We start from the raw sequence: 18,382 nt of genomic DNA on the forward strand, positions 1-18,382 counted from the left end.
ACTGACCTACGATTAGTTCCTTTGTTCTCGTATCACATATTATAAAAACCGATGTCCTATTCAATGTGAGGAAGGTGACGGTGATGTGCCACTGAAATGATGAGGTACTCAGGTTCGTTTGTCGATGTTATCCCAAATAGACCAGTGCTGAAGTCTTTGAAAGTGATAAAAAGTGAAAAAAAGTAATAGTAAGATGCGATCCATTAATCCAGCGAATTAGAGGCGATCTGAGGTAGGGAAGTGGAAAAGGGGGGGTGTTTTAGGGTAAAAAACGATTTATCTCGATTTTCGGCAAAGCTGCAAGTTGCAGGTAATACAAAGATCTACAACTTTTGTTTTCACACTTTTTTCACATAACCTCAAAATATATGTGAAGAAAATATCAAAAAACCAAGTTTTTAGTTTTTTTACAAAAAAAAATTCAGTAAATTTGTTGAAAACTTACACTTTTATGTCCCAAATACACTAAATAAATAATTATGATAATAATTAATAATGTAAATAGTTTATTTGAATTGAAATATTTTTTTTTTATCTTATTTTTACTCAAATATCGAAAAAGAACCCTTATTTTCAATCGAAAATTCACCCGTCGAAATATCAGCCTTTTTTAAAAAGTTGGTGTTATTTCTGTTCGTTGATCTCTACTTTCCGATGGTGTAAAGAATAAACATTACAATTGTAAATGTTCGGAAAATTTTAGCCCTTCAAAGGGCATTTCATAGAGAATTAACCTGATATTTCGTAGAAATATGGATTACAATTAATCAAATAGTTATATTTATAAATGTAAAAAGGATAATGATTTAGTGTTATATTAAATATATATCCTTTTTTTTCATTATTATTGATTAATTGTAATAATATAATAAATTAACATAAATGACTTTCTTAATGATACCACTGATTGGGAATAGAGCGACCGCCCACAGGCAATAAAATAATAAATTTTATTGTACGCAAAATGTAAAAACATTGTAACCATATTTAAAAAAAAATGCCGGCTGAGTTTGTTGCGCCCGTTCTTCTCAGGTCTGAGGTATACCTTTTTGGAACGGGTGGTAGTTTTGTCTTTCAATAAGTGATTATTTGAATTTGGGATCATGTTGTATAATCATAATATATATAATACTAATAAATCGCCCCACAAAAGACTTACTAACTCAACTTAGCCGAGTAAGTAGGCATAATAAGTTTATGTTTGTTCCTGGTGCTAACATTATGGTTATGACACTTTCTAGAAAATTCACTTATATGCCTATGAACATACATAACATTATCAAGAATATATTGAGTAAAGTAAAAACATGGCCATTCCATACTACGATTGCCAACCGGGTTTTAGAAATTAGCTCTCAAATTAAATAACACGTCTAAATGTTGTAGGTATATTCTCAAATCTGTGATATTGGATTAGACCGGAAGAAGGAAAGAAGGTTATTTATACGGTCCCGTACCACATACTTACTGTTTGGAATGATTCAGCAAATTCTTTTCAGGTACTTCAACTTATAAAGTTCAATCTAATTTAATTTTTTAGCATTTCGTACTTTGTATAATCTTAATGATTGATAATTGTTATTCATTATTAAAAATATAGTTGATGTCATTAATGATGATGATGATGTGGTGTGAGAAAAAAATAGTATGATAAATAATAAAGTTCGCTTGTAACAAGCCACCGTGCCTTATGACTTGCGTTTCACTGACGTTTTCTGACGTCATTTACCACAAGATCAAAAGTATTTCCATACCACTTATTATAAATTTAAAATAAATACTTAATTTGACAATTTGTAATTTTTTTAAAGTGATAAGCCTTACTTCTGGGATTAATTACACAAATTAAATTTGAAAACAAAACTTATGAACGATGCGGGACTCCAACCCTTGACTTGATCAATCTTGTCATCATCTTATCTACTTCTAGCTTCCTTTTCATCAGAGCGACATCTTATGTCAATTTCCTAATATGCAAATATTAGGGCTGAGCAGGTTATGAACTGTAAAGTACAAGACATACAAGATTTATCAATGATACGACAGTCGAACGGAACGAAAAAATTTGCTTTCAAATATAGTTTGTGTAAGCTTAACTTGGTTACGTGTACGGAAGCTGAAAACGTAAATTGCAAATCATTCTTCAAGGTATATCTATGTACAATATAAATATAAAATGATATGACAAACCTTTAAGGTTAAGGAAGAGGTGATGAGAACTTACGTGGGTGGATGGTTACATCACTCGGTAATGAATTATTCATACTATGTACAGTATCCGTAACATGACGATCGTGAACAATGCCTGGGACCGGTGATTGTATCAGCACATGTTATGACCTGAGTGATTTACAAGACCTATTAGTTCATTACTTGATTTCTTGTTGTCTTTACACGATTCTACAAGCAAACAATTACGTTAAATTACACAAAATAATGGCAATAATGGTTATTTTAAGTGTAAATACATACATAACAACGCTGCACAAAAGTCTCGATACTTGAAGAGCTCAAGGTGAAAGAAAGGATTTCATCTATAGTCAGAACCCGTATCCTCAGATACTTCGGACATATCACGCGACGTGGAGAGCATGCCATAGAGAGACTTGTTGTTCAGGGAAGGGTCAACGGCAGTAGGTCAAGAGACAGACCAGATCAAAGGCCTAACCTATACTCCCCTCAACACATGTGCCAGAGAAGCAACAGCTAGGATTAACTGGCGTAGTATCGTTCGTCGTTCGATGTGACCACGACTGCTCTGTCAAGAGTAATCCGACGAAGAAGAAAAAGAACATACTTATCACAGTGGCAATAAAAACATTTGTTTCCAGTTGGGCAGTTGCTCAGTCTTAGCTGGGATGATGACATCTTGAATTTTTGAAGTGTTCCTAACACTCCAAGAAAAATAAATATCCCATGAAAATGAAAAAGTAATACAATATGTTTTTTCGCACCTTTTTTATCAGAGTACAAGGCCGATAATACGATTGGAAGATAAGTTCAATTCCGTATGGGTTTATATTTTCTATCACTAATAACAGAGTTTAGATTTAAAGAAATGTAAGAGTTCCTTTAATCAACTGTAATATTGAATATATTAGAATATATAATGTATTTGCAACAATTTCTGTGCATGTAACTAATAAAATATGTACGATATCGCCAAAATCCGTTATTCATATCAAATAAACTACTCATGAGAATGTCGCATGTCAATTCAAAAACTTGCATACTATTATGATTAAAGTTATTGTGTAATATTAAAGTTTGTTAAAGAAATTATTGAAAATGTACTGTGTGTAATGAAACAAGGAATTGACTTTTGCGTTAGGCTTGCTCAGCACAACTTACCTAGCTATCGTAAGTAAAGTCTGAGCAAAATCAAATTTAGCTGCATATAGAACTAATCATACTTATTGTTTAGCCATCAGCGTCCTTGAATATATCTTTTTAGTTCTCGAAAAATAGTAGGAATAGAATACTATTAGGAAGAAGCTATTGTAACAAGTAACATAATATTACAAAAACGTAATGATAACTTTATTTTAGACAACTAATGATCCGCAACTGATTTCTACAAATCTTTAAAGATGGCGTTGTATTTTTGCTCGCTTAAATGTCACTGCTTGTGGCGGTGACATGGGACGGGTCTTCCCTAAAATATGGTTGAGGGAGGCCATGGCTGGCTCATGCGTCATGCTCGTGAACGGGCGCTGCTTGTGGTGGCTGGATGATCCTGTTGCCGGAGACTTGGTTTCAGATTCTTAAAAGTTATTGTGTGTATATATACCTATATGTATGGATATGTACATATTTATTTATTTATAATCGCTTATAAAATGCTCACAGAATACCTTTATTTATTTATGGTGTATGTGGATGATGCAGCTACTGTACTCAATAACTTTTGTATTAATTTACATTTAATTTTTTGACTTACTCGTGTAAGACATTGACTATTTGACGTTTGAGTGTGTCTGTTGCATCATTTTACATTTTACATATTATATTGTAATTTGAAATTATTTATAAATCGATGGACTTAAATGTAAATCTTGATATAAAAGAGTGGCAATGAGTTTCTTGCTACTTCTCCTCATTAGCTCAACCCTTTACGAAGTAGCGGTAGATTCAATAAGATTTTTTTTTGACATTCATAAGTGTCATTTCCGTGACCTACGTGAATAAACTGATTTTGATTGATTGATATTTCAATTCAATTAGTGTATTTAATATAAATAATGATATAAAGCTATTTGAGGAAGTGTATGGATCGAGGACGAGTGACTGTATAGTTGTCAGTTTGATACATCCAGACTTCGAAAGGCCGAGAGACTCAAACATCCGCATTCCATGGTACGAATGCTCTATCGCCGCAGATTTACAGCTTCTAGGTGAGGTTGGTGAGGGTTCTTATTCTGTTTATTCTGTGAATAATGAATATTATTATTCTGATTGGAGACATACATGTTTGGCTGCAAAAACAGAACATAAGTGTTCTTACACACAATCCAATTCACCGTGCCGAATTTCAAAGCTATTTTTCAGACTCCTGGGCATAGGCCCACTGATAGCAGTGAAAGTGATTTTAGAACAGATCTATTTAATTTATTTTTAAATGGATATATAAATAGGGAAAGTCAAACACTGCATTACATTTTAGGGTACCCAAGGGTAACCACCGGTAATCCTACTACTAAACCAAACCTGTCTCTGTGAGTGCACTCTTAGAGTAGAATGAGCGCTAAGTCGAGTCGAACAAGTGCTGAAGTTCAAACTAGAACCATTACTAGTATTATTGGTTAAGGAATAGCATGATTTGAAAAAAAATTTCAATAGTTATAAGGAATTTACTGAAGAAATGGAATAATTTTAATTTATAATTTAATACGATATTTAAACAATTGAAGAAATATGTATAATAAAATTCAGAATAACAATACCCACTGAATTATGAGAGTCAAGTTTATCAGAACATCACAGAAGTCATTTTGCAAGAGCACGCATGAGGCAGTAAGCTCGTTCATTTGTCTGGTGGTCAAAGTGACACAAATAATGAGAGTGTTACTAATAATTGTATAATTTGTCTGAAAATTCATAAAAGCCCACGAAAATGTCAGATAAAACCATGGCCTGCACCACCTGCAGTATGGTACAGGCAACACACTGATTTTCTAGGTCCATTTTACAATAAAACGTATCTGGTGATCTTTGACAATTACTCCAAATAGCCAGAAGTTTTTGAAATGTGAATTATTGTTGCAATAAAAACAATTGAAAATTTTAAGGCTTTGTTCTGTCATTTTGGTTATTCGGCACCCTTGGTTACTGATAATAGATCAACATTTACAAGAAAAGAATTTGAATATTTTGTAAAAATATAAATACCAAGCATACCTTTTTATACTATGCAGCAACCAATGGGGTTACTGAACGGTTTGTTGAAACATTTAAATCTCATGTAAGTAAAATAAGGGAAGGTGGTAGTACATTTTAGTCAGCTAAAGACTTGTTTCTTTATGACTATAGAAGTTTATTACATAGTGTAACCGGTATGTCAACAGCTAAACTCATACTAGGTACTAAATACTAAATATTAGATTTTCGCTGTTGAGACCTTCACCAGTAATTGAAAAATCTAAAGATATGTTAGAGAGACAGATAAAACTTGACGTGAGGAATACAAGGACAGAGTTTAAGGTGGGTGAAAAGGTATTATGGCTTAGACTATCGGAAAGGTAGTAGGTTCGTTCCAAGCACGGGCACGGGGAAGGACGTTGGTGTGGGACGCGACTTGCGTTGACACTCTGGCTCCTTCTCATGTCCAAGTTACGTCAGTTGGTGCTGCGGCTGCAGCTTCATATAATGCAATAGCATAAACGATTTTCTTAGTGACACCACGGACTAGGAATAAAGCGGACACCCTCAGGCTCTTTAATTAAAAATGTTTATTGTACGATATCACAATGTAATCCATATTTTTATATTTAAAAAAAAAGCTCGATGAGTTTGTTGCGCCCATTCTTCTCAGGTCTGAGGCAGTCTCTTTTGAATGGGTGGTAGTTTTCGACGTTCAAAAAGTGATTTTGAATCCTATTTTGAATAAAAATATTTGAATTTGAAGACAGCAAGCTTCCCAAATATGTTGGTCTCAGTGAGTCATACATCATTGTGCCATTTGGTGTCGCCACACTTAGCCCGTGGAGCTCAGAGGCGCGGAGACTGTACAAAGTACTGTCTTCCTACCTCAATAAGGCTACTGGAAACCCAAGCGCTGGCAGCTATTTCGGTCAATGGATCAGCCTAGCTATCCAACGCGGAAATGTTGCCGGTATTTTTGGTACCCTTCCCCGTAATGATAGTTTTAATTTTATGTAATCATAGTATTGTAAATACAGTTATAAGATTTGTTTTGTTTGAATAAATGAAAATAGCTTTCATGTGCATAACATATTAAATAATTGATGCCGTTGGGTGTAGATGGAAATGGCATGTCAATCAAATGTTATAATGTAGAGATAGTTTGGAAGAATAACTGTTTCTAGTGTTGTTTACTGTAATGAACAGTTAATAAGTAAACTCAAGTAGGAGTGAAGTGTTGTCATGTTTCTCGATGTTAGTCAGTAATTTATTAACTATCGGTGTTTAGAGTGTGGTTAACAGACGATTGGAATGTTTAAAAAATACGGATACCTAACCCTCCGCCACGAACAGGAAGGATTATTGAAACCAAGAATTTAGTGCCGTCCAAGCCTGAGTGTCATCGTGGTTCCATTTGTTTCAATGGTTAAATTTTAAGATTTTTCCTAGGAAAGTTGTTTCATATGCAACATATGACGGAAATAATTATCCCAAAGTTAGCGAACGTAAACCGAGCAAGTGAACCCTTATGTTATGTAATTAATTTTTAAATAAGAGGCCAAATCATATTGACTCATAATTATTTTTCGTATTAAAGGGAACCAAATCTGGACAGGAAGTACTTTGAAACTTGAAAAACTTCGAACTTTGAAAAGTTTTATTCTACACCGAATACAGATATTTTTTAAATCAAAAACTTGAGATACATTCAGCTTCAAAAGTGGGGTCATTCAGAATTTCTGGATGAATATTAGCCTGAAATTGGGTGTATATTGAGACCGATATATATAATGACAATCCTTCTTCTCGGACATTGTCAGCAATGCCCGGTCCGAGTGTACCAGCCACCGATGGCCAACCTAAGTGCCACAGTCCTTTTTGAATAATTTTGAATCTGAAACGTAATATTGCCTAAGATAGTTAAAATATCTGGCATGAATTTTGGATTTGTGTAAAAATTAACAATATTATTAGTATATAGGATATATAAGTAGGCCTTTTGAATGAGACGATTTTAATCTGTCTGTCAATATTATAAACTAATGAAGTTTCGTCAGCGAAGAGAACAATCTCATATTCTTTCTTTCGAGGAAAAAAAAATGGCCTTACGATTGAACCCTGAGGCAGCCCATCTGCCTATAATCCTGTAGGGCGGGCAATGATTCACACTACCCCTTGGTGACCACTTTTTTTTTAAACCCAAGCTTGTTCCATTTGGTATAATAACACACATTTATTAATAGTAAAAAGGTAAAAAATAGTAAAAAGCGGTGTGTTCACCAACCACCAGTAAGTAGGTAAAGTTTAAAGTGACCGCTTTACGAATATATACGTTGCGCCTATCGACAGTGGTAATATTTGTACAACAAGGCGTGAATGTTGCGACCTGGTATTATTATTTTGATGGCCCAGTACTGGGTCCCGACCCGGCAAATGGGAAAGGCTATATTAGGCTAATGCAGTCTTACCCCCTTATTCATAATAGTCTGCTAACTTTAAGCATTGCTAATTCTTACTCTGTCTTCTTCTATTGACCTAAGTCAGAATGAGAAAAAACACTCCATAGCGGCTGTTTTAAGTTAGCAATTATGAATAAGGAGGTTAATATATAACGTTAAAATCTGGACACTTACTCCAATTCCAACTACAATGCATAGAATAATAAAATATAACTAGATCAACTTGACTCAATAAGAAATAGACAACAACTAGCAAGCCAGAAGTTTAGAAATTCAATGAAAAGGTTTTTTAATATGTTCTTTATTTTAATTTTATGTAACTTATATTAACAATTATATTATGAAAGACGTATTAAATATATTATTTACAGTGCGCATAAATTACACTCGAGACGAACACAGATTGTATTTTGCGTGAACAGTCATTTGGAAAGTCTTGTTCCTTGTTATCAGTCTATTAATTTGTTGTTTCGTGTAATATTTCAAATGGTTCAAGGAAAATCTTTAGGGACTGTAAATAAAACTAGATGTTTAATAAAATATGTAATGTATTCGATACAAAATATTTAAGTTTATCTATAATTATTATCACAATATCTGTCGTCTAAACTCCTCTTAAATAATATTCGGTCCTTCAGAGTCGTAGCACAATTGACAAGACGTTCAGTCAGTATCACCGACCTAGAAAAAGGAAGTAAACATTTATTGTTTGTTACATTTGAAAATACTTAAAACACTATAATGCAAAATACATGGATATTAATTCAAAATAGTGATTATATGCTTTCTAATCACATATGGCTTTTAAGCTCCACCCTCTCTTTAGAACAGACGTGTAAAGAAATTTTCTATTAATAAATGGAAACAATCTTTCGTATTCAATTAAAACGACAAAAGAATTACGAAATACTATCAGCTTAAGTCCTTTCTAAGCCATAGGTAGTAAGTATTACATATTATATGGACGATATTAAAAATAAAATTATGAGTACATCTTTAAAAGGTAATGGTAATTAAGAAACTTTTAAAGTTTCATCTTTTGAAAATTACATACTTAATAATGCTGCTAAGACAAATTATTTATGTATATATTATGATGTCAAGCATTTAGTCTACACATTACCGCTTCCCTTAAATATTGATTGAATAAAAAGCGCTCCCGAACCGCTTTATTTGTGCTTCGTAAATACTTACTACTATGTGCTACAAAAAATCTCACCTAACCTTAACTTAACTTGAACCTTCGTACATTTGAAAATAAGTCCTGAATAACAGTATGTCTTTCTCAACAAAATCAATAAAAAAAATATTGATCCACTCTACGTGTTTTTTAATTTACCTCACTTTAGATTATATTTCTCATATTGCAACACTGTTACAGTTTAAATAAATGTCTGGCGGCGGAATTGTGCCTAGGATTGAGGAGTTAAAATAAATGTCACATTTGAATAGTTGTCAGTTTTTATACTTTTGATTTTTGTTGGGAATATGTAGTAAGTAGTAACGAGTAAGTAGGTAAGTAAATCTATGATAATTATATTAAATTTAGTTTATAACAACAACAACGGTAATGATGTGTTCAATGCCACTTACCAACTTCGTTCGTGGGTGGTGTTATACAACAATCTTACCTACTTCAATTTGATTACTTGAGATAATTTAGTATAGTATTTTTTGTGTACGTATTACATACCTACATGGTATTTACCAACATGGTACATACCTATAAAAAAAAGAATCCTTCCATCTTCTACTACATACACAGATATTTTCTATGAATGCTGAATAAATATTTCTCATTTGTTTTTTATGAAAAACCAATTTCAATTTATTTGAGTTTTATTTATATACCTAACCTGCATCATGCATAGCACCATCCACTTTAAACTTTCAACAGTGCGTTGCAGGATCTCCCGAAAAACTCACGCACTTTTTCACATTTTTTTGTTAATTATACACCATGAATATATTTATAATCATAAATAATAATCAAAACTGGTGGCACCTGGTGGTCAACTTATAAAAAGAAGTGGCATTGAATGGGTTAGTATTACTTATATCTCATTTATAATTCAATTATTATATAAAATTCAGTTACCTCCATTTACGTACACTCCAGCAGAGGCGTGGGCACTCGCTGTTGCTACCGCTCCTCCATGGCCTTGTGCATTTGAGTTCGCTACGGCAATGCTTTTAGCTGAGATATTCGCAATGTTTTCTCCTTCCTTGCCTTGATCTGTTTTACTTTTGGTGTCGTCTGACGGATGTGACGAGCATCCACTGTTACATCCTTTAGAATCGCGGCCGTAGTTACCACCGTTAACAACAGCAGATGACGACGCTACTGCGCCAGCCTGTGCGCTATTGTATATTCCATTGATAGCGTTCTTAGGTCCTAGATTTGATCCACCTGTCCCGAATGGTGCTATATTATTGTTTTTGGCATAGGTGCTTTTAACATCGAAATTGTTGATGGCGTCAAGTTTGCCACTATCATAAGGCTTTAAAAGGCCGGGCGGACCACCGAAGCCCCCGGTGTAAGGTACTGCTTTTGCGTCAGCTGCAGCATTCGCAACACTGTTTGCTGTTGGTGTTGGGGCACAAGTTCCACTAATACAATTACTTTGCTGGGGTATAGTCGTTGAAGGATTATAAGAATAGGTAGCACAGCCTGCGCCGACACAATTTGGTTGGAGCGAAGTTGAGGTTGGGTTGTGAGGGTTTGGAGCACAAGCTCCACCTAAGCAGTTAGGTTGATGAGGAGCGTTTGTTGAAGGAATATGATGGTTTGGAACACAACTTCCACCGACGCAATCAGGATTATGTGGAAGATTCACTGAATGAATGTCAGGTTTCGAACCACAGGTTCCACCAACGCAATTTGATTGATGAGGTACAGATTGGTGAGCTGTTGAAGGGGGTTGAGAGCTTGAAACACAGCCTCCACTGACGCAATTAGGTTTATAAGCAACATTCACTGAAGGAATATGTGAGCTTGGGATACAAGACTCACCAACGCACGGAAGTTGATGATGAGGACTTGTTGTCGATGGAATTGAAACGTCATTTGGCTGTAACAAGCCTGTAGGGCCACCAAATCCACCAGTATATAAAGGTTTTTTTGCATCGGTATCTTTTATGTATGATGGTGTATAAGGAATTGGCGATATGGAGCCAAGAGCAGGATTGGCATAAGAAGGGTTATGATCTAAAAATGGTTTATTGGCATATGCAGATGTTCCGCTAGAACCAAATATAAATCCTGATTCTTGTTTTTTGTTATTGGCTCCTGGGTAGTCTGGTTTATAATTATTTGAGGTATGAGAACTAGGGTTTGCCTCCGATAAATCTGAAAATATGTTTCCTCCTATTTGTGAGTTCAATAGGCCATGCTGTGAACCTGTATTATAAGATGGATTATGTGGCATGTTTTTGTAATCAGGTTGATGAGAATATTGTTCCGGTGGTCCACTACTGTAACTAAGAATACGTGTCGCACCGTCGAATTTACCCTTGTAAGGTTCGTTTGTAGAAACACCTTGTTCAATACTTGGATTTAATGTTGTTTGTATTCCATTATTTCCAGTTTGAGGATTGGGCTCGTGTTTAGAATCCAATGGACGTATATTGTAATTAGTAGATGTGGTGTAGTGGGGCATAGATTCATAATTATTGGGACCTGAGTTTTGGCCACAGTTAGGAGAATTGCATGAGTTTTCCTTTTCCGTATAAAATGGTTTTTCAGGTGTTGTTGGTCCCTTAGGCAAATTATTAAAATTCGGAGGTGAATTTTCATTTTCCGTATAACGTGGTTTTTCAGTTGTTGGTGAAATAGGTTTTTGACTTGTGGACAAAATTTGTATAATATCACACTTTCCTGAACTACATCCGGAAGGTAGGTCTGGGATGACAGACCCGATGGATCCCTCAGGCAGTTTTTCACAATTACCATATTTACATTGAGTTCTTAAGGTCTCTTGAGATGTTGGTTTGGGCATAACATAAATGTCACAATTTCCATCAGTACATTCTTGGGAAGAACTGTAATCATAGTTCCCTTTGTTGTAGTTATTTGCATCTTTACATTTTCCGTCTTCGCATAATGGAGATTTTGTCAAATCTGAGTCAGTGTTTGGATTTGCCAAAATCGGTACATTGTAGCTAGATGGTAATTTGCCGTTTTTATCATACCCAAAATTACAATTATGACTTGTACAAATTGTTTCCTCGTAAGGTGGCGTCAAATGAAGGGCTGGTTTCCCAGGAGCTGAATTAGGTACTGATGGTTTCTCACAGTCCGGCGAGTCACATTCAGCTTGGTTTAATTTATTTTCTGGTGGTAATTGCTTATTAGTAGTGGTTGGCTGCTGCGTTTCTTGATTAGAGACCACAGAATCTTTGTGTTGAAACGTTGTTGGATTTGAGTTTCCTTGCCCCGATTTTTTCAAAAAATTTTTCGAATCCTCCGGAACTACTGGAGCAACTTGGTGATCCTGGTTCGTATTAATTAAAGACCCAGAGCCGGAAGGTCCACACAAACCTGATTTGCATCCAGTAGAATAATTTGGATTAAGTCCAGTATCACATTTCCCAGAAGAACATGGCTGTGTTGGATTATATAATCCATCAGGACCAAGAAATTCTGCATGTGCTCCGGCCCCAGCAATAGCTGCAGCATTGGCTTGACTAAAGCCTTTGTTATTTGCATTATCAGAGGGCAAGGACGGACTATGTGGTTGACAGTGTCCGGAAGGGCAACCTCCAGTTTGTCCATAATGAGTTATTCCATTCGTTCCTGCCCCGCTGAAGCTGTATGTGCTCGAACTTGAACTTGCACTCGCACTGGATGAAGCAAAGCTCGATGAAGAAGACTTGGAGAACCCATTTCCAAATGCACTCGCACTTGCTTCAGCTGCAAATGACATACAAAATAATTTTAAAAACTACTAATGTTAGCCGTGTCCTTATTATGTCTTAAATGTGTATTTAGCATTTCATGAAAAGTGAACTGTTCGGCGCGTCATTCCATGCTAAAAGGAGCTGACTCAGTACATTGTTGTGTTAGTGCAGAAGACATCAACACAACACTGCCTTTCAGAGCCCCTCGTGACACTTGGAGTTGACAGTTGTTTAACTGTTTTTGTAACTGTAGTTTTTACATTGTAATTAAATTGTGTATCAAATAGTATCAAAGAAAATAAATGAATATAATATTAGGTATGTTGATTTTGTTGTATTTTCTAAATGTATAAAATATAATTATAAACCAAAAAAATTAATAAATATTAAATCATAATATAATTTGTATTTTACATATCTAGTAAAAAATACAAAATTGTCTTCAGGATAGTTATTATATAATTAATCTAAAATAAATATATTTTTTTCTATAATTTAATCTTAAATTTTGAATATATTGCAATTGTCTAATTGGTGAATTTATTCTAGCACTTTGTAGCACTATATCCAAAACTACCCCTGAACGCTGTTGATTGATGCCGGGGCACTGGTAATATCTATGGGGCAGATCTAGTTTTTGTAATATTTGCATTGGTTTGCCCTAGCCACTCAACTTATTATGCAAGTAAAGAGGTGTTTTATTATGTACGATACCAAAAAGTAATTTTGCTAAATGCAGACTCCTCCGACCTTCTATAGAATATTGGCGTCTTTGAAGTATGGAGTATAATGGTTTGCCTGGACAGAATATTCCAGCAGAATCGAGTGCACGCATTTTACATTCGTTGGATGGAAAATTTTGTTTTGTGCAGTAACACCATACACTACGTCAGAGTAATTAAGCTTTGATAGGACAAGTGCTTCACATAATCTAACCCGTAGTTCTGTACTTAGATATTTTCGAAACTTGTAGAACTAATACTTTAAGTATTATAATACCATATAAAGGTCTAGATAGACATATGTGACAGCTGTGAAAACGTCGAAAAAATTGAGGTTGACAGTTAGCCCCTATTTTGAGCAATTCACGCACACTCACAAAAAGTGACATACAAATCGGGAGAGTAAGACGTAGCTTGTCATGCACACTAAGTAATAAACCTGGCCTGTTTTCATTGGTTGTCTAACAGCAAGAGGCTCTATCTAGAATAAATATCTAAGCTTTAACGGCCGTTCCCAATATTCAGTCTATCTCTTACTTGGAATAAAAATCGTAACTATCGTTGACTTATTTACGGTAACTCACCTTATCCGTACATGATGTCTGTCAATGGGACGACGTATAGCTTACCAGCGATAGAAATTTGTATGGAAATTGCAATACACGCGTCTAATATAAGACGATAAGAATGAATTATCGGGTATATTGGGACAGCTTCAGATTATTGACAGCTAATTACTGACATAAGAATGTAGTAATTTATCTCTATCTGTAGATAGTATATTGGGAACGGCCGTAAGTCTATAAAAACAATTGGACAACTCGGCTTACATACTTTTCGAAGCGCATTTTTTCGTCAATTATTAAACCTAAGTTATTTAATACCTACTAAAGGCTATTATCATCTAGACGTCTGTTATTGTTTTTTGTTAATATTGTCCCGATAAAGCTATAAATACACCGACTACCGATACACCGGTGATAACCTCAACACAATAATAAGTTTCTATCATATTCATAACAAACATCGAGTAGGTACTAAAGTTCTAGGATTATAAATTCATTTAAATCCAAAATCAGAAACCCGCAATTAAATGCCGTAACACTGTTTTTTTATAGATACTTATGACGGGTCCATTATATAACGGTAACTATATAATGAGAAAATATTTGTATGATCGTTAATCTTTTTTAACATTTGTTCCACCAGTGGAAAGGCACCATAAGCCTGAATTCGATTTTTAAAAGGGGGCAAACGGGCAAGAGGCTCACGGTATGGAGAGAGGTGAGGCAAACGCCCATGGACATCCGCAACAACTGGTGTCAAAAGATGCGTTGCCGGCCTTTAAGGTTCACCAGTTGGGGGCTCCTTTGCACAGGAAGCCGGCTAGATTATGGGTACCACAACGGCGCCTATTTCTGCCGTGAGGCAGTAATGTGTAAACATTACTGTGTTTTAGTCTGAAGGGCGCCGTAGCTAGTTAAAATACTGGGCAAATGAGACTTAACATCTTAAATATCTCAAGGTGACGAGCGCAGTTGTAGTGCCGCTGGGTTTTGGGTTTTTCAAGAATCCTGAGCGGCACTGCATTGTAATGGGTAGGGCGTATCAATCACTGAACCATCAGCTGAACGTACTGCTCGTCTCATCCCTTATTTTCATTTAAAAAAAAATAAGGTGGGTGTTTTCTTGAAGGTTAGGGACCTTCATTCAGTCGTATCGGTACGGGAAAACCGCAGCTGGTAATTGATTCCACAAAGTGGATGTGCAAGGCAAGAAATTCAAGATGTGCTTTTTTTTCATTTTACAACTTTTAAATACCCCAGTTTAAACTGTATGCACACGTCTGTTAGAAGAGCAGGCCGTTTTATATTTTACCCCGTTAACTAGGAATCTAATCCAGCCCGATCCAATAAAGTCGGTGCGAACGAATATAATATTCTATGATATTTTAAGTATTAAAATTGTTTTACTTATAACATAGTCGTAAAAACATAATACAGAACAGGAAAGACCACAAAAATAATAGTTTTTATAAAATGTATATCATATAACTAAACCATTTAATTTTGTCCTTCACACCGGTACACGGCTGCTAGTCTTGGCGTATTATCTACAGATATTATGTCATGATTAGGCAGAATATCGCATAAAGCTGTAACCTACTCATAAACTAACTCTGTTATCAACTATTTTTTGTAAGGGTATGTAAGCATATATTACTTTATTTTAGTTATAACTTACTTTAACTTATACTTTAACTTAAACAAAAACATACAATATACCTCAAGATAGGATATTTCTACTTATTATGTCCGTATTTCAACAAAAAATCTAATTATGATTATCAAAAACAAATTATTTTGTGACATATACAAAAACTAGAGATTTTGTTAAATCTGTATATTCTGCTAGCCGTTCCCGCCCGCTTCGTTGGGCGAATTTTAAAAGGAAATAAATTAATGAAAGAAAAAATAAGTAGCCATAAACCATCTAGGATAATTTTCGCATCGAATGGTGGTAGTTTCATGTCGATACGATAAGTGTTTTAGGCGTGATTGAGCCTCAAACAAAGACCATTTACATTATATATATAGATAATAAACTAATATGTATATTTGGTGTATCAATCAGAAAATATAAAAGGTACCTCTAGCTACATTAGAAGCGCCATAGCCATGCGGAGATGCTGTCACTAAGCTCACAAGGGACAACACAAGAACACTCGAGAGCTCCATACTCGTGAAACTTTAACACCTATGTGTGTTGTTATAATGGCGGCCGGCTTTATAAAGCGATACACAAATAATCATTCACGTATATAACAAAACCTGTTAGTGTTTACGGCGAATCTGAACTTATATTGTATCGGTGACGGCATTGTTTGGCGTGCATAGAGCTGTTTAGAGAACGGTTTGCATATAGGAGGCATGTTAATTGTGTTTTACCGAACACTCCAAAACTTATGAGTCACGCAGTTATCCAATGTTGGAATTATATATTTTTTTATAATATGTTACTATATAATTTGTGCTGCAGAAGAGGGCTTTCACGCTATTTATAACATAGGTCCTAAAGAATCATTGAGAGCAAATTTCAAAGAAATGAACATGTTGACTGATGCTTCTCAATAATATATTCTTGATAATGTTATGTATGTTCATAGGCACATAAGTGAATATGCTAGAAACTGTCATAACCACAATGTTAACACCAGAAACAAAACATAAAATTATAATGCCTAGTACTCGGCTAAGTCAAGTTAGTTAGTCTTTTGTGGGGCGATGTATGTTTCTACAACAAGATCCGAGAAAATATTCAAAACAAATGTTTTGCCAAATTCCAAAGAATTGTTAAAAGACGTTTGTGTGTTAAAGGTAATAAATTTTATTGTACGATTTTACATTGTCAACATATTTTTATAAAAAACAAGCCCGCTGAGTTTGTTGCGCCCGTTCTTCACAGGTCTGAGGTATACCTTTTGGAATGTGGTGGTAGTTTTTGACTTTCAATAACTGAAATTACATCCTATTTTGAATAAATAGATTTGAATTTGAATCAAGTTGTTTCCTGTGATTATTGTATATATCCGTATCTAATATTAAGGTTAAAAAACGAGAACTCAATTCAATTGAAACCTTCATCCTTCATACTTAAGAGTGCACTTCATATAGCTTAAACACCTGGTCACACCATCGGACGGTCCGGTGTGCGCGTCGCACTAATTGGTCCGGCGTCGTACTTGGTAGGTCCGGACGGTATATATACATAAAATATTTATTACTATAATAATAAGTAATAAATATTTCGTGCGATGGACAATGCGACATATCATCGAATATGGTCCGCTACCAGACTGCGTCCGATGGTCGGGCCGTACCAAATCCGATCATGTGTTCAGGCTATTATAACAGTATCCCGACTAGTTGGGTACCACATCGGCGCCTTTATCCGCTCTCCAGCAGCAACAAGCAAGAATTATTTGTTTCTCTTTGAAAGGCGTCGTAGCTTGTGAAATTACTGGGCTTAGCAACCTACGTCTAAAGATTTTTTTAGAATCCTCTGCGGCCTAACATTGTAATGGACAGGCCATTAGGCGAGTCTGGTCTCGTCATCTCTTAATATAAAAAAAAAGAAAACAATAAATTAATCAAAACAGCCATTGTGTAGTTTTACGAAACCACAAACAATCCAAGTGAAACTATTTTTTCACAAAATAACATAATATTAAGATCAGCATACAAATTGAAAATCAAAAAAAAAACAAATGTACAGGGCGTTCCATGGCCACATGGAGGGGAAGTAGCTTAAATATTGTAGATGTAACATTTTTCTGAAAGTCTTTATTCTAATTTAAGAAATAATTTAAAGTGCGTTCATAGATTTATAATTGCCTGATTGATCTGGGAACGGGGAATGGGTACACGAGAATAAAAATATCATATAGCTTTATCCTACAGATTGAAAGGCTTCATTATAAGACTTATTTTTTGCTACATAACATAACATCAAAAATAAATGGAAGATCTTGAATTTGGACCATTGAATGTTCGTCTATTCTCAATGTTCTACAGCCCATAAAAATCTTCGTCTACGATTGCCACGCCATATAGCCGGAAATCTTAGTGGCCGGCGAGAATGAAGACCTGCTTCATGCAATCTTATGCTAACAGTTTGATCACTGACTAGCAACTGGTGTTCGGTATGAAGTCTTCGCAGTATTTGCTTCGCGGTAAAGTTAGGTTATCTTTTGGCTATATTATGAAGAAAATATAGCAAAAAGATAACCTGTCCTGGAGGGAGGGAGGAAATCATGAAATCATCACGCTTTCGATTGCCGAGTATGTTTTGATGTTTTTTTACGTTAATGTCAAATGCGTTCTTTGATCTTAAATTTTACAGTCAATTTTTAAGAATAGAAAAAAAGTAAAAACACAGTTA

General features: G+C 35.0%; 1 protein-coding gene across 1 annotated transcript; it reads right to left on the reverse strand.

Moving 5' to 3' along the window:
- Positions 1-8,350: 8,350 nt before the first annotated feature.
- Positions 8,351-16,245, reverse strand: LOC126966382 (uncharacterized). Its single transcript, XM_050810375.1, has 3 exons — positions 16,092-16,245; positions 9,919-12,732; positions 8,351-8,501 (listed from the first exon to the last, which is right to left on the reverse strand). Exons 1-3 carry the CDS (start codon positions 16,177-16,179, stop codon positions 8,494-8,496), a joined length of 2,910 nt encoding a protein of 969 aa, XP_050666332.1. The 5' UTR covers positions 16,180-16,245; the 3' UTR covers positions 8,351-8,493.
- Between the last annotated feature and the right edge of the window lie 2,137 nt (positions 16,246-18,382).

The sequence above is a fragment of the Leptidea sinapis genome, chromosome 10 (assembly GCF_905404315.1).
Source record: "Leptidea sinapis chromosome 10, ilLepSina1.1, whole genome shotgun sequence".
NCBI lineage: Eukaryota > Metazoa > Arthropoda > Insecta > Lepidoptera > Pieridae > Leptidea > Leptidea sinapis.

Excerpts from the sequence above, each read along its gene's own strand:
- LOC126966382 (XM_050810375.1), bottom strand. The coding sequence starts at position 16,179 with ATGGAGCTCTCGAGTGTTCTTGTGTTGTCCCTTGTGAGCTTAGTGACA. Across the intron at positions 12,733-16,091 it reads CGCTTCTAATGTAGCTAGAG|CTGAAGCAAGTGCGAGTGCA; the intron begins GTACCTTTTATA and ends TGTCATTTGCAG.